Below are 17,260 nucleotides of genomic sequence, written 5' to 3'. Positions count from 1 at the left end.
GGCAAGTTACTTAACCCCAATTGCCCTCCAAAAAACAAAAAAATAAAAAACAATAACAAATGCACATCACACATCTAGACCTAGAGATAGTCTGTGAGAGGGTATTAGGATACTTCTACTCATTCAGGAAAAAGGTTGATAAAATGAAATCTAGTGAACAGAACTGTATGTGTCTTCTCACCTTCATGTACTGTGGGGCTTCAAAAGGTACTAGGTCTGATAAAAACTTGAATAAGAAAACTAAAGCTTTCTTACTACTGCCATGGTAACCACTAACATTACCGAAGGAAACCTGAAAAAAAAAATTTAAGACATCTGAGTTTTAAAGCGTCTTGACAGTATAAAAATCTTACCTAACTCATTAACCTAAATACCCATCTTCATAATGATCGTAATCATCAATACTTTCTCTTCATACTAGGGTCAAAAATTTTAAATGGCTCCATATGGCTTTTTTCAGTTGTAGGAATAACTTCTGTCCCCTTTATGAATGTAATTAGTTGAAACTTTGAAAAAACAGGCAGAGTCATAACTCCCAATCAAATTTACCAAATTTGCCAAATTACCTAGAAGGAATAATAATTTAGACCAGAGAAGTTAGCTAGAAAATCTGGGAAAGAATGCAATTATTCTTGCCAACCAGATGTCATCTTTGACTTCATTGAGAGGGTCAGAGTGTCGGGAACAAAAAAGATAGTACTCCCTTATTCCACTCTGTCCCAGTCAGACCACATCTAAAGCACTGTCTTCAGTCCCAAGCAACACATATTAAAGAGAACATTAATAAGCTGAACACTGAACACACAAGGGCAAACAAGATAGTGAAGATGCCTAGAGAATATGACATATGAGGACCATATGGAAAAGGGAATGTTTGACCTGGAGAAGAAAAGAGTTAGGAAAAATACAGGATCTCTCTTCAATTACTTGAAGGGCTATGATATGGAAGAATAAGATTAGATTTGCGCTGCCATATCATCAAGGGCAGAACAAAAACCAATAGAAATTGAATAAAGATGTACTTTGACACACACAAAAAAATTTCCACTTTCCTCACATGGTATTAGATTGCAGTGGTAGTACCTCACTAGAGGAAAATAACTGAAGGTTGGATATACAGCTGTCAGAGAGGGCATTCCTATAAAGGCACTGGTTGAATCAGAGGACCTCTGAGACACTTTCCTGATCTGAGATATCATGATTCTCTTTATTTAAGAAGCTACTGCAATAAATTAAATGTAACTTTTATCTTGATTTCCCCTTAGGAATAAATAAAATCCATCAACAAAGAATGAATTGCCAATGTCAGATACACTTCAGTTTAAAGTATAAATGCCAAATTGGTGGAAGGGTCTAGAAACATAATAGAGAGGCTATATAGTGGGGGTGGGGGAGAGTACTGGGAATCAAAATATAAAAGAAAACATTCATTATTATCAATACCCCAGATCTACACTGAAACTATTTCTTGCTCTTGGAAAATATTAGTTCAATTAAAAGTGAAGTGAGGTACTGCACTGAAAATAGAATCTATTCAAAAAGAAATACAATTCTACCAACATTCAGGGCTTATTTAGCATTCTGGCTGACACGGACGACCTTCTTATACTTGAGCTGAACTTTCTAAGCTCTTGGGACACTGCATTCATATACTGTGACTCCATTATAATCCATTCCAGAACAAAGGACGGTTCTTTTTCATTATTCAGAAACATTAGATGGCTGCCTTTGATGCTGCCCCAGACACTTTACAAAAAGAACTCCTTGCCCTCTCTGAGTTCCATTAGTTCATATGTCACAGAACCAACATCAGCCATATTATTCTATCAACACTAATAATACTTAACACCATGAATTTAAAATGTCCTTTAAAAGCCTTACAGGTTGCTAGAAGTGTTCCACTCATAACCATTTTTAGCTCTGAGAATTTTATAAGTTAAAAACTACAATATTTCTGATGGAAGACTAAAATTTCTCTAGGGAACTGTAGTTATTCTGACAAACTGGTTGAATGTATTTGTGGGAAATTTATCACTATTAGTTGGTACCAGGCTGAACAACAATCAGAAAATTTAGGGAAAAAAAGCAGGTATCAAGGTTGAGTTCTTACTCAAATCCCTGGGTGCTTAAACCATGAACACCAACAGCAACTCTTAGCTGTTTTGAGAGGGCTCTCCTTGCTCATCAAGAAAGAGATGAGAAGTGTACAAAGAAAAAAATTGAAATGAATTATTTTTTAATGTAGGTTAGGGTTTAATGTAATTATTCTTCCCAACCAGTTTATCAGACACACACACATCAAAACAAGCCTAAAGTTCAAAGGTGTGGGAATCTCTCCCATAAACTTCAAGGTGAGAACAATTGATTTGCCTAGCAGTTATGCATTATCAAAAGTTTATCTAAGTTATTTGTGATCAGAGTGAGTCCCAAGATATAAGAGTTCAGTTAGTTGTGGAAATAGGAGCAAGCTAAATTTAGGACAAATAAGAAAAAATATAGATAGAAATTCAAAAATGTGCCAAGGTAGTACTGGCAGTACCTATAAGCAGATACAAATTTGTGAATGAAAGAGCCAGAAGTGGTTCACAGGAAAAGCTGACATATGCCTACTCTTTTCCACTGTGAGACAGGAAAGGAATACTTTCTCCAAAGACAGAGGGGCATCGTATCTTGGCTCCCCATAATCCTAATAATCAGAACTGTTCAAAACTATTTATAGCAGTTTTGTGGAGGCTAAGAACTGGAAATCTACGGGTTGCCCATCAATTGGGGTATGGCTAAACAAACTGTGGTATATGAGTGTAATGGAATATTATTGTCCTATAAGAAATAACAAGCAGGATGATTTCAGAAAACCTAGAAAGACTTACAACGAACAGATGCATGGTGAAGTGAGCAGAACCAAGAGAACACTATACACAGTAAAAGCAATATTGTATGATGATGAGCTGTGAATGACTTAGATATTCTCAGCAACACAACAATCTAAGACAATCCTAAAGGACTAATGATGAAACATACTATCAGCCTCCAGAAAAAGAACTGATAATTGTTTTAATATGACTGAAGCATACTACTTTCACTTTTTCTTTTATTTGAGACTTCTTGTACAAAATTTCTAATATGGAAATGTTTTACATAATTGCACACATAAAACCTATATCTGATTGCTTACTGTCTCAGGGAGGGGAGAGGAGAGGGAAATAGGGAGGGATTGAATTTATTACACAAAAACTGTATATGAAAATGTTAAAAAAAAAACTGAAAAAATGTTTATTGACTATCAATAAAAAAAATGGATTGGGCTTTCTCAATGAATAGTGAGATCATTATCACTGCAGGTATTCAAAGAGGAATTGGATGGGTGACTATCTGCATGGAAGATTTATGCCTTAAGTTGGCCAAAATGGCCTGTGAGGTATCATGCCAAACAATTCTATAATTCTCACTATTAATCATGTTGTTGTTTAGATTTCCCTCTCCCCCCTGCCCCATTCTCTATCCTGTTAAAGTAATCATGCAAAATAAAGTGACTCAAATGTGTATATCTTTGACCCAAAGATTCTGGTACTAGGCTTATATCACAAGGTGGCCACTGATTCAAAGCAAGGCCTTAAATAAACCAAAATATTTATAGCAGCACTTTTTTGTGATAGCAAAGAACTGGAAACAAACTAGCTATTCATCAAATGGTTAATAGCTAACCATATTGCAGCTCATGAATAGAAAGGATTATTACTGTGCTGTAAGAAATGATGTGTATGATGGATACAAAGAAACCTGGGAAGATCTACATGAATTGATGCAAAGCGAAATCAACAGAGGCAAAAAAACACTACATACAGTGACTATAACAATGTAAACAAAAACAATGATGAAAAAGAAATCAGAAGTCAACATTTCACAATTATAAAGGACAGGCATGGTTCAAAGGAACAGAGGAGAGGGTATATATCCTCTACCCCATCCCTTTGCAGAGGTGGGAAGTTCACAAGTACACATATTTTCACCTTTTCAATGATATTAATCTGTTGTTCTGATGTTTTTTCCTTTTTTATCTTTAAAAGACATTATTTATTTTATGGGATGCCTCTCAGAGAGGGACAAGGGGAGGAATATTGTGGGAAATTATACTGAGGAAAAAAAAGACATCAGTAAAAACTTAGTTAAAAATAATAAAGTAACCATACAAAAAGACAAGAAAAAGATGGGTCTGGGACAACTTTAAGTATCACCTAGACAAGCAGATACCTGTTGCTAACTGAGAAGTCCCTTCCTACTCTCTCAAGGGTTGTCCCCTGATACAAGCAAGGGAGAACACCAACCTACAATGAACTAATGCAAAGTTTTAGAAATTTGCACAAGATTGATTTAAATGATGTCACTAGTTCAATGTACACAACTTAAGTTAATGCCTCTATACAAAGCACTAAACCTACCTTAAACCACTCTGCATAAGGAATGAAAACAGATGGACCCTCCAGAGCAGCCTGGCGAGCTATCAGGAATGCAGTGATCATGCTTTCTAAGTCATAACTCTCAAATGCTTTGATCATCAAATGAGCCAATAAATCTAAAAGAACAAAAAGTTAAACTAGAATCTCTACATATCTACAGTATAGATTAGAATTAGAATCCTGGAACAGTATACTATTAACCAGCATGAGTTAAAAAAAAGCTTAATAAAATTGCTTTATATATGACAGTTATTATATCACACCTAGATGACCAATTTTCAAAGAGATCAAACAAAGCATATTTAAGAAAAACCATACTGAATACACTGTAAATATTTCTTCAATTACTCAGAAGGTATGTCAGGACCTTAGGCTTATCATATGCACACCGATTATTATCTTGTATATATTTTGGTTAATAGAAGGTTCTGATTAAAATAATGTCAAAAAACAGAGTATTTTACTATGATAAAATGTGATTCCTGGTTATATGATAAAGATGACATTTTATTATCATGCCAAAACTAACAAGGATAGGTTTACTAACATTACAAATACTTTAAAAATCATGTTTCAATTATAACTGATTTCCATTTCATCAATGAAATTCATAAGTGAAAAACATAGTGTTTTCACATAAGTGAAAAACAAAATTCTTCTACAATTCCAAACTTCCCTTAAAAATCTGTTGGTAGACCCATTAAAACCAATAGACTCCTTAGTTATTTTTACCAACAGTAAGTATCTAATATCTCATGGTTATCAGCAGAGAAATCAGCCCCATTAAAGTCTTACTGACTCGATACCTTTAATGAGTTGTTGTGCGTCAGCCAAGCACACAACTAGGGTAGACACACAAGACAGCACAAACTGCCAGTTGACCTCATGTGTTTCCAGGACTTCTTGCAAATGTCCAATCAACTCTTTGGGATTAAAAATCACAAATAGCTGGAAAGAGAAGTATCAAATCTTTTTAATTTTAAAGCCCAAATATCTATTAAACTAAAGAATAAAGTCTGCCATAATCCTTATAAATGCCCACCTACCAATTAATCACCATAGTTTCTTCTTTTCCAAAATGCCCAAATCAAGTTTATCATTAGAAAAATGCTAGCATTATTTCAAGCTTTACTCCTTTGTAGGTATTACATGTAGTCTGTGATACTAGAAGTTTTCATTCTATCCTCTGGTCCTTCCATTCCTTCCATTCTTTCAACCAAATACATATAATACAAGGCACAAATCCAAATCTTTACCTTGTTGGTATACTATGGGGTTTACTCCCCCCTCCATAATTATGCAAACTAGGCAAAAATTTCACAAAAAGAATGAATAACCCTACATGTTATTTCTTTAAAAATTTTTTACAAATTTTACAAATGATATTTGATTAACAACATTTCCCAATCATTTTCAACAATAACTTCCACTACAGTTCTATTTGGATACCTCCTTGGGTTCTCAAAGGTTACTCTGTGGAACTGGAAGCTTAAGAAAGGTTTTTAGCTAGCAGTTCAATGACTGAATTTATCTCCTATTGGACAGCCCATGCTGTTTTAGCAGCCTGTTTCCACTTTGCTGAATGCTATACAGATTATGGTATGAGGTATCCCAAAAGCAGTTTTAACTGTGGTAAGACATTGGTGCCCTGTATACTTAATCTGCTAAGATAATTCAACTACTGATTGAAAAGATTTAGAACTGAAAATAAGGGGGAAAAAGTTGAAGACTTAATATCTCAATGAAATCAACTTACTCTTCGATATAAAGTAGTGAGCAAGGGACAAGTTCTTGCAAAGCTCCAATCCCTCTGCCTTTGAACAGCATCACACACTGTGCCAGAGAAAGACAGAAAAGCTCTCAATGGAAGTAGATGTTATTAGTTTTTATGTCAACATGAAAATCATTATTATCCAGAATCAACCCACACATATAATATTAAGTTAAAAATTTTTAAAGCTAACCCTTTCAAGGCTTAATAACATAGTAAGTAAAATTAACACCACAGTATAATTAAGACGCTATCTAAGAGACTCTATAGGTTTCACTGCAGGCATGAAGTTATACTATAAATAATATGCCAATAAAAAGGACAAATTCACATTTTTGTATACTGTGATTCCACTGGAGATCAGAGACAGCACTTATTGGTATTTTTCCTAGCACTTTTAAGGATCCAAAGATTAACACTATGGTATTTCTAAACACTATATGTTTAGATTTTCAGATATGAAAGCAAACAGGTCACCTACAAAGTTTTTCATTTCTATATATCTACCTCATAAACCTAGCAATTCCCTTTTCCCAACATTAAATATGGTCAGCCTGCAATATTATAATTATAGCACACATGGTCATCTTGATTTTACTACCGGAAATTACTCTATTTATTAAGGAGGGTTTAGTGTACTAAAGCTCATAGTAAACACACTAGATCTTCTTTTTAGGCCTACCTTTTAGTACAGGATTATAAGTAAGTATCTGAGTCAAGGTGTAAGAAAAAAAACTTTGTAGAGAATCTGGTGAAACCATACTGCCATAAACAGAGCACTTAAACATATTTAACCTGCCAAAAGAATAAAAAAAGAAGAAAAGGTTTTCATAAAAAGAATGTCTATCAGTCACATATGTATCATCTTTAAGGTCTCACACCATCTCTGTAGGCCCATATCCAAGCTGTTGCCCAGTCGTGTTGATTTTCCCTTAGTATTGAAATGGACAGGTAGAGAGAAAAATGACCCCAAGCCATGCCAATTGCTCTGAGCATCAGTTTATTGAGCTGGCCAGCAACAGTCTCCCAAGGAAACCTTAGGAGAGCTGCCCCAGCCATAGGGAAAGGGGGAATATTTAAAGTCAAAAACCACCAAAAATAGGTGTGGTAAACAAAGTTAGTCTTGTGGGAAGTAAAGTTAGTCTGACAATGGTAGATAAGCACATCCGTTGTAGCCAGGCCTTGGTCTGGACAGTTGCATAGTCCTTGCCCTGATTTATTGTGAGACCCAGATGTCCAGGATCATTCTGACATCTTATGAGGAAGTATGGCCAGGTCTGTTTCTCACAAGAGAGGGGCTCCTGGCTAAGTACGTACGAGTTCAGGAAGAATTAGTAATTTCCAAACTTGTTACATACAGGGGCTTAGTATATGAGGCCATGGGCATTTCACTATCATCTGTCAAATATGCCTCTTTCTCTCCCCTGTACCCCCCACCACTCCAGCGCAGGCCCTCATCACCTTACCCTCGGGTTACTACAATAGCCTGCTAATGGGTCTACCTGCTACAAGTCTCCCTCCACTCCAATTCATCTTCTATTCAACTATCCAACTGATCCTCTGAAAGCCTGAATACTACCTCCTCCACCCCTAATATTCAATAAACTCCAGCGGATCCTTACTACTTCCAGGTCAAATATAAAAGATACAGTGATAATAACAGCCTCCTTGTTGTTCTTTTTCTCTGGCTGTACACTACACCTGGAATATTTCCCCTCCACATCTCTATCTCCTGGCTTTCCTTTGAGTCACAGCTAAAATTCCACTTCCTACAAAAAGCCTTTCCCAAATTTCCCTTTATTCCAGCGTCTTCCTTCCATTGATTATCTCCAATTTATCCTGTCTTTATCTTGTTAGTACACACTGGTGTGCATTTTGTCTCCTCACTGGAGTGTGAGCTCTTTGAGAGCACAGACTGTCTTTTGTCTTCTGCGTATCCCTAGTGCTTAGCAGAGTACAAGGCACACAGCAGGCAAGTAAATAAACAAGCCTAGATTAAGGACTTACTCTGTGCTAGGTGCTATGCAAAGAACCAAGGACACAAATACAAACACAAAAGAAAAGCAGTCCCTATCCTTAAGGAGTTTACATTCTAGTGGGGAAAGACCATACATAAAAGAGAACTGGTGGTTAGGGAGGCAGGTACCTGCTCTTGGGCCTGGTAGTGAAACATGGCTGGTCTGGGCCCTTCCTCAACATGGAGGTTGTGAGAGAAGGCAGCTGATGCATGGGAACAAGAAGACAGAAGGTGTAAGGAAAGAAAAGCTGTAAGGTGAAAGCAAGCGTGTTATCTCTGGGGCAGGCATTCCAGAAAGCACAGAGGGAGGAGTGAGGGGACCTGGACAGGGATATTGGGGGGTGGAAATGAGAGAGGAGGCAGTGGGGGAGAGGGTGCTCTACTTATACAGCAATAGCTATGAAATCAGAATCACTGGTCTGGTGAGGGGAGGTATGGGACTACACTAATAACCGAACAATGATTTATAAATCCTCATTGACTGTTAGACTGATTTACCTTCCATTTTTGCTAGTTGGTGGGAAAAGCTTAGGTGTACATATTTTCTTTAAGATCTTAAAAATGGAGGGGGCAGGGTAGCAGAGTCAAGATGGCAGAGTAGAAACAGGCCTTCCGCATGTCTCCTGCTTCCATCTCCTCCAATTCATGTAAAAAATTACTCTAAACAAACTTTGGAGCTACAGAACCCACAAAATAACAGAGAAGCTAACCTCCCACTGAAGACAGTCCAGCAGGCCGGCAGGAATGGGCTAGTGCAGCTCTCTGAGAGCTCAGACCAGCCAGGCGTGAGCTGGAGGTTTTAGCCTCAAGGCGGCCACAACCACCCTCTGGCTGGAGAGATCACCAGAAGCTGTGGCGGGTTCCAGAATTATCAACCCATAGAAGCTAAGGACAAAGTGAGAGGTCAATGCAGTGTGGACTTTAGGAACCGGAAGTCTGGGAGTGCGGTCCGGCCTTTTGCCCCCCTGGAGGGAGAAGTGGCTGAGGCATGGTGGCTGCACGGCTGTGGCCATGTGGCTGCTTCAGAGTTCCTGGCCTGCAAATTGTAGAGGGACCAAGTGACCAGTCTAAGGGGTAATCATTCTTGCTTGAACCTGCTTGGATCTGGATCACTGTCTAGGGTGGAGGTCCTGGGGTGCGTGACCAGTTTGCCACAGCGTGTGGAGGCTTCAGAGAGGACATCCAACTAATAGCTCTAGCAGCTGAGAAAACCCCAGCTATTTGGGACAAAGCTCCCCCTCTGGTAGCAGAATCCTACTGTGGCAAAAAGCTCAAAAATCAAGTAACTGAGTGGCAACATGAACAAGCAAAGGAAGCAAGGCAAGCACTGTGGTCCGACTCTGGATTCCTTTTTTGGGAACAAAAAGAATCAAAGCATGGAATAGGAGGAAGATAGAAGAACTCCTGCACCAGAAGCTTCCAAGAAAAATATAAGCTGGTTACAGGCCACAGAGGAGCTTAAGAAGGATTTTGAAAACCAAATAAGAGAAGTGGAGGAAAAATTGGGAAGAGAAATGAGAATGATGCAAGAAAATCATGAAACGAGAGTCAACAACCTGACTGAAAAAAATTACACCTTAAAAAATAGACTAATTCAAATGGCAGAAGAGGCTCAAAAAGGCAATGAGGAGAAGAATGCCTTAAAAAGCCAAATTTGCCAGATGGAAAAAAGAATCTCAAAAGTTCACTGAAGAGAATCATTCCTTCAGAATTAGACTAGAGCAAATGGAAGCTAATGACTTTATGAGAAATCAAGATACTATTAAACAGATCCAAACAAATGAAAAAATAGAAGGCAATGTGAAATATCTCATTGGGAAAACCACTGACCTGGAAAATAGATCCAGGAGAGATAATTTAAAAATTATTGGACTACCTGAAAGCCATAATCAAAAAAAGAACCTAGAAATCATCCTTCAAGAAATTCTCAAGGAAAACTGCCCTGATGTTTTTACAACCAGAGGGCAAAATAGAGGTTGAAAGAATCCACTGATCACCTCCTGAAAAAGATCCCAAACTCCTAGGAATGTTATAGCCAGGCTCCAGAGTTCTCAGATCAAAGAGAAAATATTACAAGCAGCCAGGAAGAAACAATTTGAATATTGTGGAAACACAATCAGGATAACACAGGATCTGGCAGCTTCTACACTGAGGGATCTAAGGGCTTGGAATATGATATTCCAGAGGGCAGAGGAGCTGGGATTAAAACCAAGAATCACCTACACAGCAAAACTGAGTATCATGTTTCAGGGGAAAATATAGTCATTCAATGGAATACAGGACTTTCAAGCATTCTTGATGAAAAACCAGAGTTGAATAGAAAATGTGACATTCAGATACAAGAAGCAAGAGAAGCATGAGAAGGTAAACAGGGAAAAGAAATCATAAGGAACTTTTCAAAGTTGGAACTATTTACATTCCTACATGGAAAAATGATCATCGTAACTTATGAAACTTTTCTCAGTATGAGAATAACTGAAAAGAATAGAAATGTGCATGTGTGTATATGTATATGTATATGTATATGTGTATGTATATATACACACACATGTATATACATACATATACACACATATATGTCTATATAGGAGGGCATATGAATACATATGTGAGTGTGTGTATGTATGTGTACAGGTATACATAGACAGAGGGCACAGGACCAACTGAATAGGAAGGGATGAAACTTAAAATGTGAAATTAAGAGGTGAGAGAAGAATATGAGAGGAGATGGGGAGAGACAGAATGGGGTAAATTATCTCATATAGAAGAGGCAAGGGAAAATGGTTACAATGAAGGGGAAGAACAGAAAGGCAAAAGGGAATGGGTCAACCTTATTCTCATTGAATTTGGCTTAGGGAGGGAATGACATACACACTAAATAGGGTATCTCACCCTTCAGGAGAGTAGGGGGGAAGGGGATGATGGAAGGGAGGGAAGGCTGGGGGGGAGGGAAGTTGGAAGCATCCACTTTTGAAAAGAGACAGGATCAAAGTAGAGAATAGAACAAGTGGGGGGTGGGAAAGGAGGGAGGGAAATATAGTCAGTCTTTCACAATATATCCACTATGGAAATGTTTTGCATAGCTACTCATGTACAACCTATACTGAATTGCTTATCTTCCCAGTAAGGGTGGGTGATGAAGGAGGAAGGGAAAGAATCTGGAATTCTAAGTTTTAAAATAAAATGTTTAAAAAATATATATATTTATTATTATTATTATTTTACATGTAACTGGGAAATAAGATATACAGGTACTGGGGCATAGAGATCCACCATGCCCTACTGGAAAGTTGGAGGTAGGGGTCGGGGAAGATATGAGAGAGAGCATATTGGGGGAGGTGATATTCAGTGGGATCGCTATTTTGGGGTGGTAGGGAGGGGAAAATGGGGAGAAAATTTATAACTCAAAATCTTGTGGAAATGAATGATGTAAACTAAAAAATTTAAAAAGAAAAAAAATCTTAAAAACATATTCTACCTCTTTCCAATACTAATGTTAGATTGGCCCATTTAACTTCAATTTAGACAAATATGAAAGCTAATCAGAAGCAAGGTGAGGCATAGGATAGGGTGATTACGAATATAAACCAGGCACTGTGGGGGTTTCTAAGAGCCATAATGACACAAAGTGATTAAAGAAGTTCCCAGTACCTCTGTCTACTCAATTTCCATGACCTCCTTTTGCATTCCACCTCAGTTAAATACAGAGAGGGGTACACATTACCATCATCCACAAGTTCCACTTTCATATTTATGAACTCCAAAATTCCTTTATTTGAACATAATCTTTTATCATTCTACCTTTCCTTATGCCTTATGACCCTTAAACCTGTTCTTTGTCTTCCTTGTGACCTCCATTCTCTCCACCTCTTTCTCAGGCTACATTTTCGTCTCTTTCTTATCTCGACCCCTTGGGGAACCAACTCTATATTACCCACCAGCTTGATTCTCTTGCTCTCTTTTCCTATCACCAAAAGTACTTTGGCAAGCCCCCAACTTTGTATTATTCCCAGAATCCTTCTACTTTGTTCCTATTCACATGTTGCAAATTAGCAATTTTATCTAATCTCAATTGGGCACTCACTACAGCCAAGCAAACATTCTTTTCCTTCCTTCCTGATCAAGTATCTCAGTTGCCACAACAGCTATTCCAAATCTTATCTCTTCTCAAAACTCTCCCACCCCTACTCCCTCATCTGAGGATCTTACCTCAATACTTCACCAAAAAATGGAAACCATTCTTCTGGAGCTCCCCCTTCTCACCAATTCATCTAACATTCGTCTGACATTTCCCTCCACTATCTCTTCTTTCAGTCTTACCTCAGATGAAGGGGTAGCCTTTCTTCTTGCCTAGGCAAACCTGTCTACATGCTCCCTTGATCCCATCCTCACCTGACTCCTTCAGTAATTTGTCCCCACCATCATCCCCATTCTCTTTCCTTTCTTCAATCTCTCCCTATCTACTGGCTCCTTCCCTGCTGCCTATAAACATGCCCATGTCTTCCCTATCCTTAAAAAAAACAACCCCTCTCACTTAATCTGACCATCTCTGCTAGCTATCATTCTATATTGGCTCAGTGGATAGGGTACTTGTCATGAAGACCTAAGTTCAAATACTATCCCAGACACTTACTAGCTTCTTGGGGAAGTCACTTAACTTCTGTCTACCTCAGATCACCCAACTGTAAAATAGTGATGGTAATGTTTCTCAAGTACTTGGCAAACCTTAACGCACCATAAATGTTATTGTTATCTCTCCTCCTCCTCCCTTTGCAACAAAAGCCATTTATAACCAGTGCCTTGACTTTCTCTCTTCTGGTCCCTCTCCCTCTCTTAATCTGGATGCAGGCCTCATCACTCCACTTAACCTGCCCTCACCACAAGTACCAATGATCTAACTGCCAAACTCCATGGCTTTCTCTCAAGCCTAATCCTCCCCCTCTGCAGTCTGTGACATCCCTCTGAGTTTTTAGACGCTGCCCTCCCACTTTCTTCATCTGACCAAACCCCTGCTTCTCAGTCTCTTTGTTGATTTTTCATTCACTCTTAACTGGGTGTTCCCCAAGAACAAAACCCTTGTAACAAATATGCAGTCCAGCCAACACTCCTGCATTAACTACACCCAAAAATATATATGATTTTGCATGCTGACTCAGTCAACCAGCACCCATTACATTGTAGGCACTCACTGCACTGGGGAAACAAAGTAAAGCAGGGAGGTGAGTAGCATGCTTCATTATCTGTATTCTGGAATCTTAGCTGGTCCTGCATTAGCCTTCTAACTGAGCTCCCTTCCTCAAGTACCTTCCCACTCTAAGCTATCCTCAGTTCAGTTGCCAAGATGATTTTTCTAAAGCAGGAATTCTTTTCCATTTTTGTGTTATGTACCCCTTTTGGCAATCTATGAATCCCTGTTAGTCATGTTTTTAAATAAATCAAGGTAATACTAAATTTAAGTTTGAGGTTAATAAAAATTTAGATGCAATTTCTTCCCCCATGCAAGGTTAAAGACTCCATGGAATCTATCTATGGACTCCATGGGTAGGAGGTCCATGGACCTCAAGTGAAGAACCCTTGTTCTAAAGCACAGGTCTGACTCCATGAGCTCTACTAGCCCCTGTCACCTCCCAGATCAAATATAATGTCCTCTTAGGTATTTAAAGCTCTTCCTAACCCGTCTCCTTCCTATCTTTGTGCCTTCTTATTCCTTATTCCCCTTCATACACTCTATGACCCAGCTACACTGGTCTAGATGCAGTTCTTTGAACATGGCACTCTATATCCCACCTTCATGCCTCTGAACTTGTGCTCCATGCTCAGATCACACTGCCCCCTCAACTCTGCCCTTTAAGCTTCCCTGGCTTCCTTCAAGACTCACTTCAAATCCCATCTTCTAGAAGAAGTTTTACCTTGTCTTCTCCAGCTGCTAGTATGTTTCCCTTCCACATTACCTTCATCAATTTTGTATTTTGTTTCTATGTGCCTAGTTATATATTATCTCCTCCATCAGAATGTATGCTCCTTGAGGGCAGGAACTGTTTCTTGCCTTTTTTTTCATCCCTAGCATTTAGCACAATGCCTGGTACATAGCAAGCATTTAAAAAATGCCTGCTTACTAAGGGAGCTTACCACACAGATGAGAAGTGGAAAAAATATACCCCTAACGATCAATCAAGAAGGTAGAAACATAGTGATACACATCTAGGAGCTGGTCACAGTCATGAGAGTATAGGCCAGGAATTCTTAACTTGGAGTACATAAAATTTTAAAAAAATATTTTGGCAATTACATTTCAATATAATTGGCATCCTCTATAATTCTACATATTTTATACATTTAAAAACATGATTCTGGGACAGGATCTATAGGCATTACCATACTACCAAAGGGGTCCATGACACAGAAACAGTTAAAAACTATGGCCTGAGATATAACTGACAGGACAGTAATAATATTAAGTGGCTCCCTATTACTTCGAGGATCAAATATAAAGTCCTCTGTCTGGCATTCAAAGGCATGAATAACCTAAGGATATTACAGAAAAGACCTTGTAAGGTGGCCTTTCCACTCTTTTTTCACCTTAAAAATCCCTCATGTGTTATGTGATCCAGTGCCTCTGGCCTTCTTGCTCTTCTTGCACAAACACTTCCTCTCCCAAATCTAGGAGCTGTCCCTGGTTGTCTCCCTTTGTTTTGCCTGGAAGGCTCTCCTTCCTGATATCAGTCTCCTGGCTTCCTTTAAGTCCCAACTAAACTCACTTTCTACAAGAAACTTTTTCTCTTATTTCCCTTAATCCTAGTATCTTCCCTCTGTTAATTATCTCAATTTATCCTGCATATGGCTTGTTTGTACAAAGTATTTTACATGTTGTCTCATCCATTAGACTGTGAGCTTACTGAAAGCAGGAACTGTCTTTTGCCTTTCCCCAGAGTTAGCATAGCAGCTATGCAACAGGACCTGGCACGTAATAGGTGCTTAATAAATGTTTATTGACTGTGGTTTTAATAGTAAGAGCACACCTTCTACCAATGCAGGTAATAGTCTCTCCACATCTTCACAGTTGGCTTAATGAACTTCTGGGAACAGAAAAGAAATCTCTTTGGTGATAAGCCTCTCTCCTCTTAGCCAGACTGGTCACTAGAAAACAAAGAACTTACTGCTGGACCTATACTTAAAAGTCTTTCCTGCTTGACAATCCAAGGTCTAGCAGGGACTCTTCTGCTGGCATGACCTTTGAAGACAGAGCTACCTGTATGGCATACTGAGATGAGTCATCAAAGCAGGACTTTTAGGGTGACTACTGAATATATGAAGAGGAAATAGAGCTTAAACTTAGAAAAAACACTATTATTGTTACACAGATATTCACCAGTGCATAAATACATACATACCAGCATTTCACTGCCTTGAATGTAGAGGACTCTTCTTGTATTTCGGTAGCAAAAGTGCTGAGTATATCTGTCAACAAAACAAACATCACAATAAATAAAAACCATAATTGAGTGTTGAACCAAAATAGAATCATGTTATTACTATCAAGGAGAAATTAATTCTAACAGTCTCTAAAATAGTTACCAAGTAGATGACCCTACCAGGGAAATGGACAACAGAACCTAATGTTAGGCTTTGTTACTTATTGAAAACTCTCCCAGTGGCAAAAACATAAAAACTATTAGCTCTGACAACAATGTAATTTATGGAACCATTTGAAGTTCAATTACTAGACAATTGCTGTGAGTGAAGATGTACTTGTTACAACATAAGCCTAAGGAGCTTTATTTTGAATTGTTTGAACAAAATAATGGAAACACAGAATTCAGCATCTGAAGGTGCCACATTTGCTACATGACACCCACTCGAAGACTGAGACTTTGGTAGAAATGCCTCAGGGGAAATGACATGCCATCATTAACAGGACTGGCAATGACATAGCATAATCATACCAGTTAAATAAAAAAGACAGCGGGAATCTATAAGAAATGTGACAAAAGGAATATTTCATTTTTTGAGCTCCATTATCTTTTAAAGCACCTTTAAAAAGCAAAATTACCCAGGAACACGTCCCTATCTATTTTATTTTGAATCAATCAATAAGTCAATAAGTATTTATTAAGCACTTACTATGTGCTGGGCACTGTGGGAAATGCTTGAGGTATAAGAAAAGGTAAAGAATAATCCCCGTCCTTAAGGAGTTTCATTCTAAAGAAGAGTATATAAATAGGCATATAACACACACACACACACACACACACACACACACACAGAGCAGATGGGAGATGGCCTCTAGGACCTGGGGAGACCAGGAAAGGCCTACTGCACAAGGTAATTTTTTGAGCTGAGTCTTGAAGGAAGTGGAAGTAAGGAAGTGTCAGATGAATTGTCTTATCAATTTGAATTTGATTAGTGAATGCCAATAAGCCAGAACAAATCAGAAGACATGTATTATTACACTCACAAGTGTGGCATACCCCACAGTTGATGAAGAATGCCATTCACAATTCAGCAATTCATACATTATATAAAATATTTGTATTTCAGTATTTATACATTATATGAAACAAAAGGAAAAAAACCAATGGCTGCTCATTAAAACACAGATGGCCATACAAAGAAAAAAAAGTAGTATGATTGTTAAGGAAAATGTGTATTATTTACTGTAGGAAATAGTTAAGGGAACTTTCTTGTTAGTATGGCTAGTTTCACTAAATCAAAGGGAACTACCTGTCAGGATAAATAATGAAAGGGGCCAGTCCAGAGACTCTGAAACCTTCCTTTACCAATTAAGAGTTTTTGTACCAATTAGAAAAGGAAAGAAGACACTGAAAGAAACCTGCTGCTGCAGCTACTTTTGCAGTTCTGGTGTCAAATACAGCAAAATGGCTAATATATAATAAGATGTTTTCCATGCCTAAGCATTGTTGAAAGTGAATTTTTGGGAGAAAATAAGAGACTCCATCTCTCATCCTTATTAAAAAAAAAAAAACCACACTTGATCCCACCATCCCTGTTACCTAT

The 17,260-nt window shown here is 38.1% G+C and overlaps 1 protein-coding gene across 3 annotated transcripts in view; it reads right to left on the bottom strand.

The window, feature by feature from the left end:
- Positions 1-17,260, bottom strand: part of FANCA (FA complementation group A) — a 114,954-nt gene that overhangs the window by 81,196 nt on the left and 16,498 nt on the right. For all 3 annotated transcript variants that reach the window (XM_069085513.1, XM_069085511.1, XM_069085514.1), the window contains 6 exons: positions 15,637-15,703; positions 6,911-7,023; positions 6,214-6,290; positions 5,264-5,405; positions 4,440-4,573; positions 182-292 (listed from right to left, as the gene is read on the bottom strand). In XM_069085513.1, the coding sequence (XP_068941614.1) occupies positions 182-292; positions 4,440-4,573; positions 5,264-5,405; positions 6,214-6,290; positions 6,911-7,023; positions 15,637-15,703 (644 nt within the window). The remainder of the gene's footprint in view (positions 1-181; positions 293-4,439; positions 4,574-5,263; positions 5,406-6,213; positions 6,291-6,910; positions 7,024-15,636; positions 15,704-17,260) is intronic.

The sequence above is a fragment of the Petaurus breviceps genome, unplaced genomic scaffold (genome assembly GCF_028583685.1).
Source record: "Petaurus breviceps papuanus isolate PSGF00001 unplaced genomic scaffold, PetGlider_PUasm1.0 176, whole genome shotgun sequence".
Taxonomy (NCBI): Eukaryota; Metazoa; Chordata; class Mammalia; order Diprotodontia; family Petauridae; genus Petaurus; species Petaurus breviceps.
Note: the sequence above shows the minus strand (reverse complement) of the source record. Positions and strands in the feature narration are given on the sequence as shown.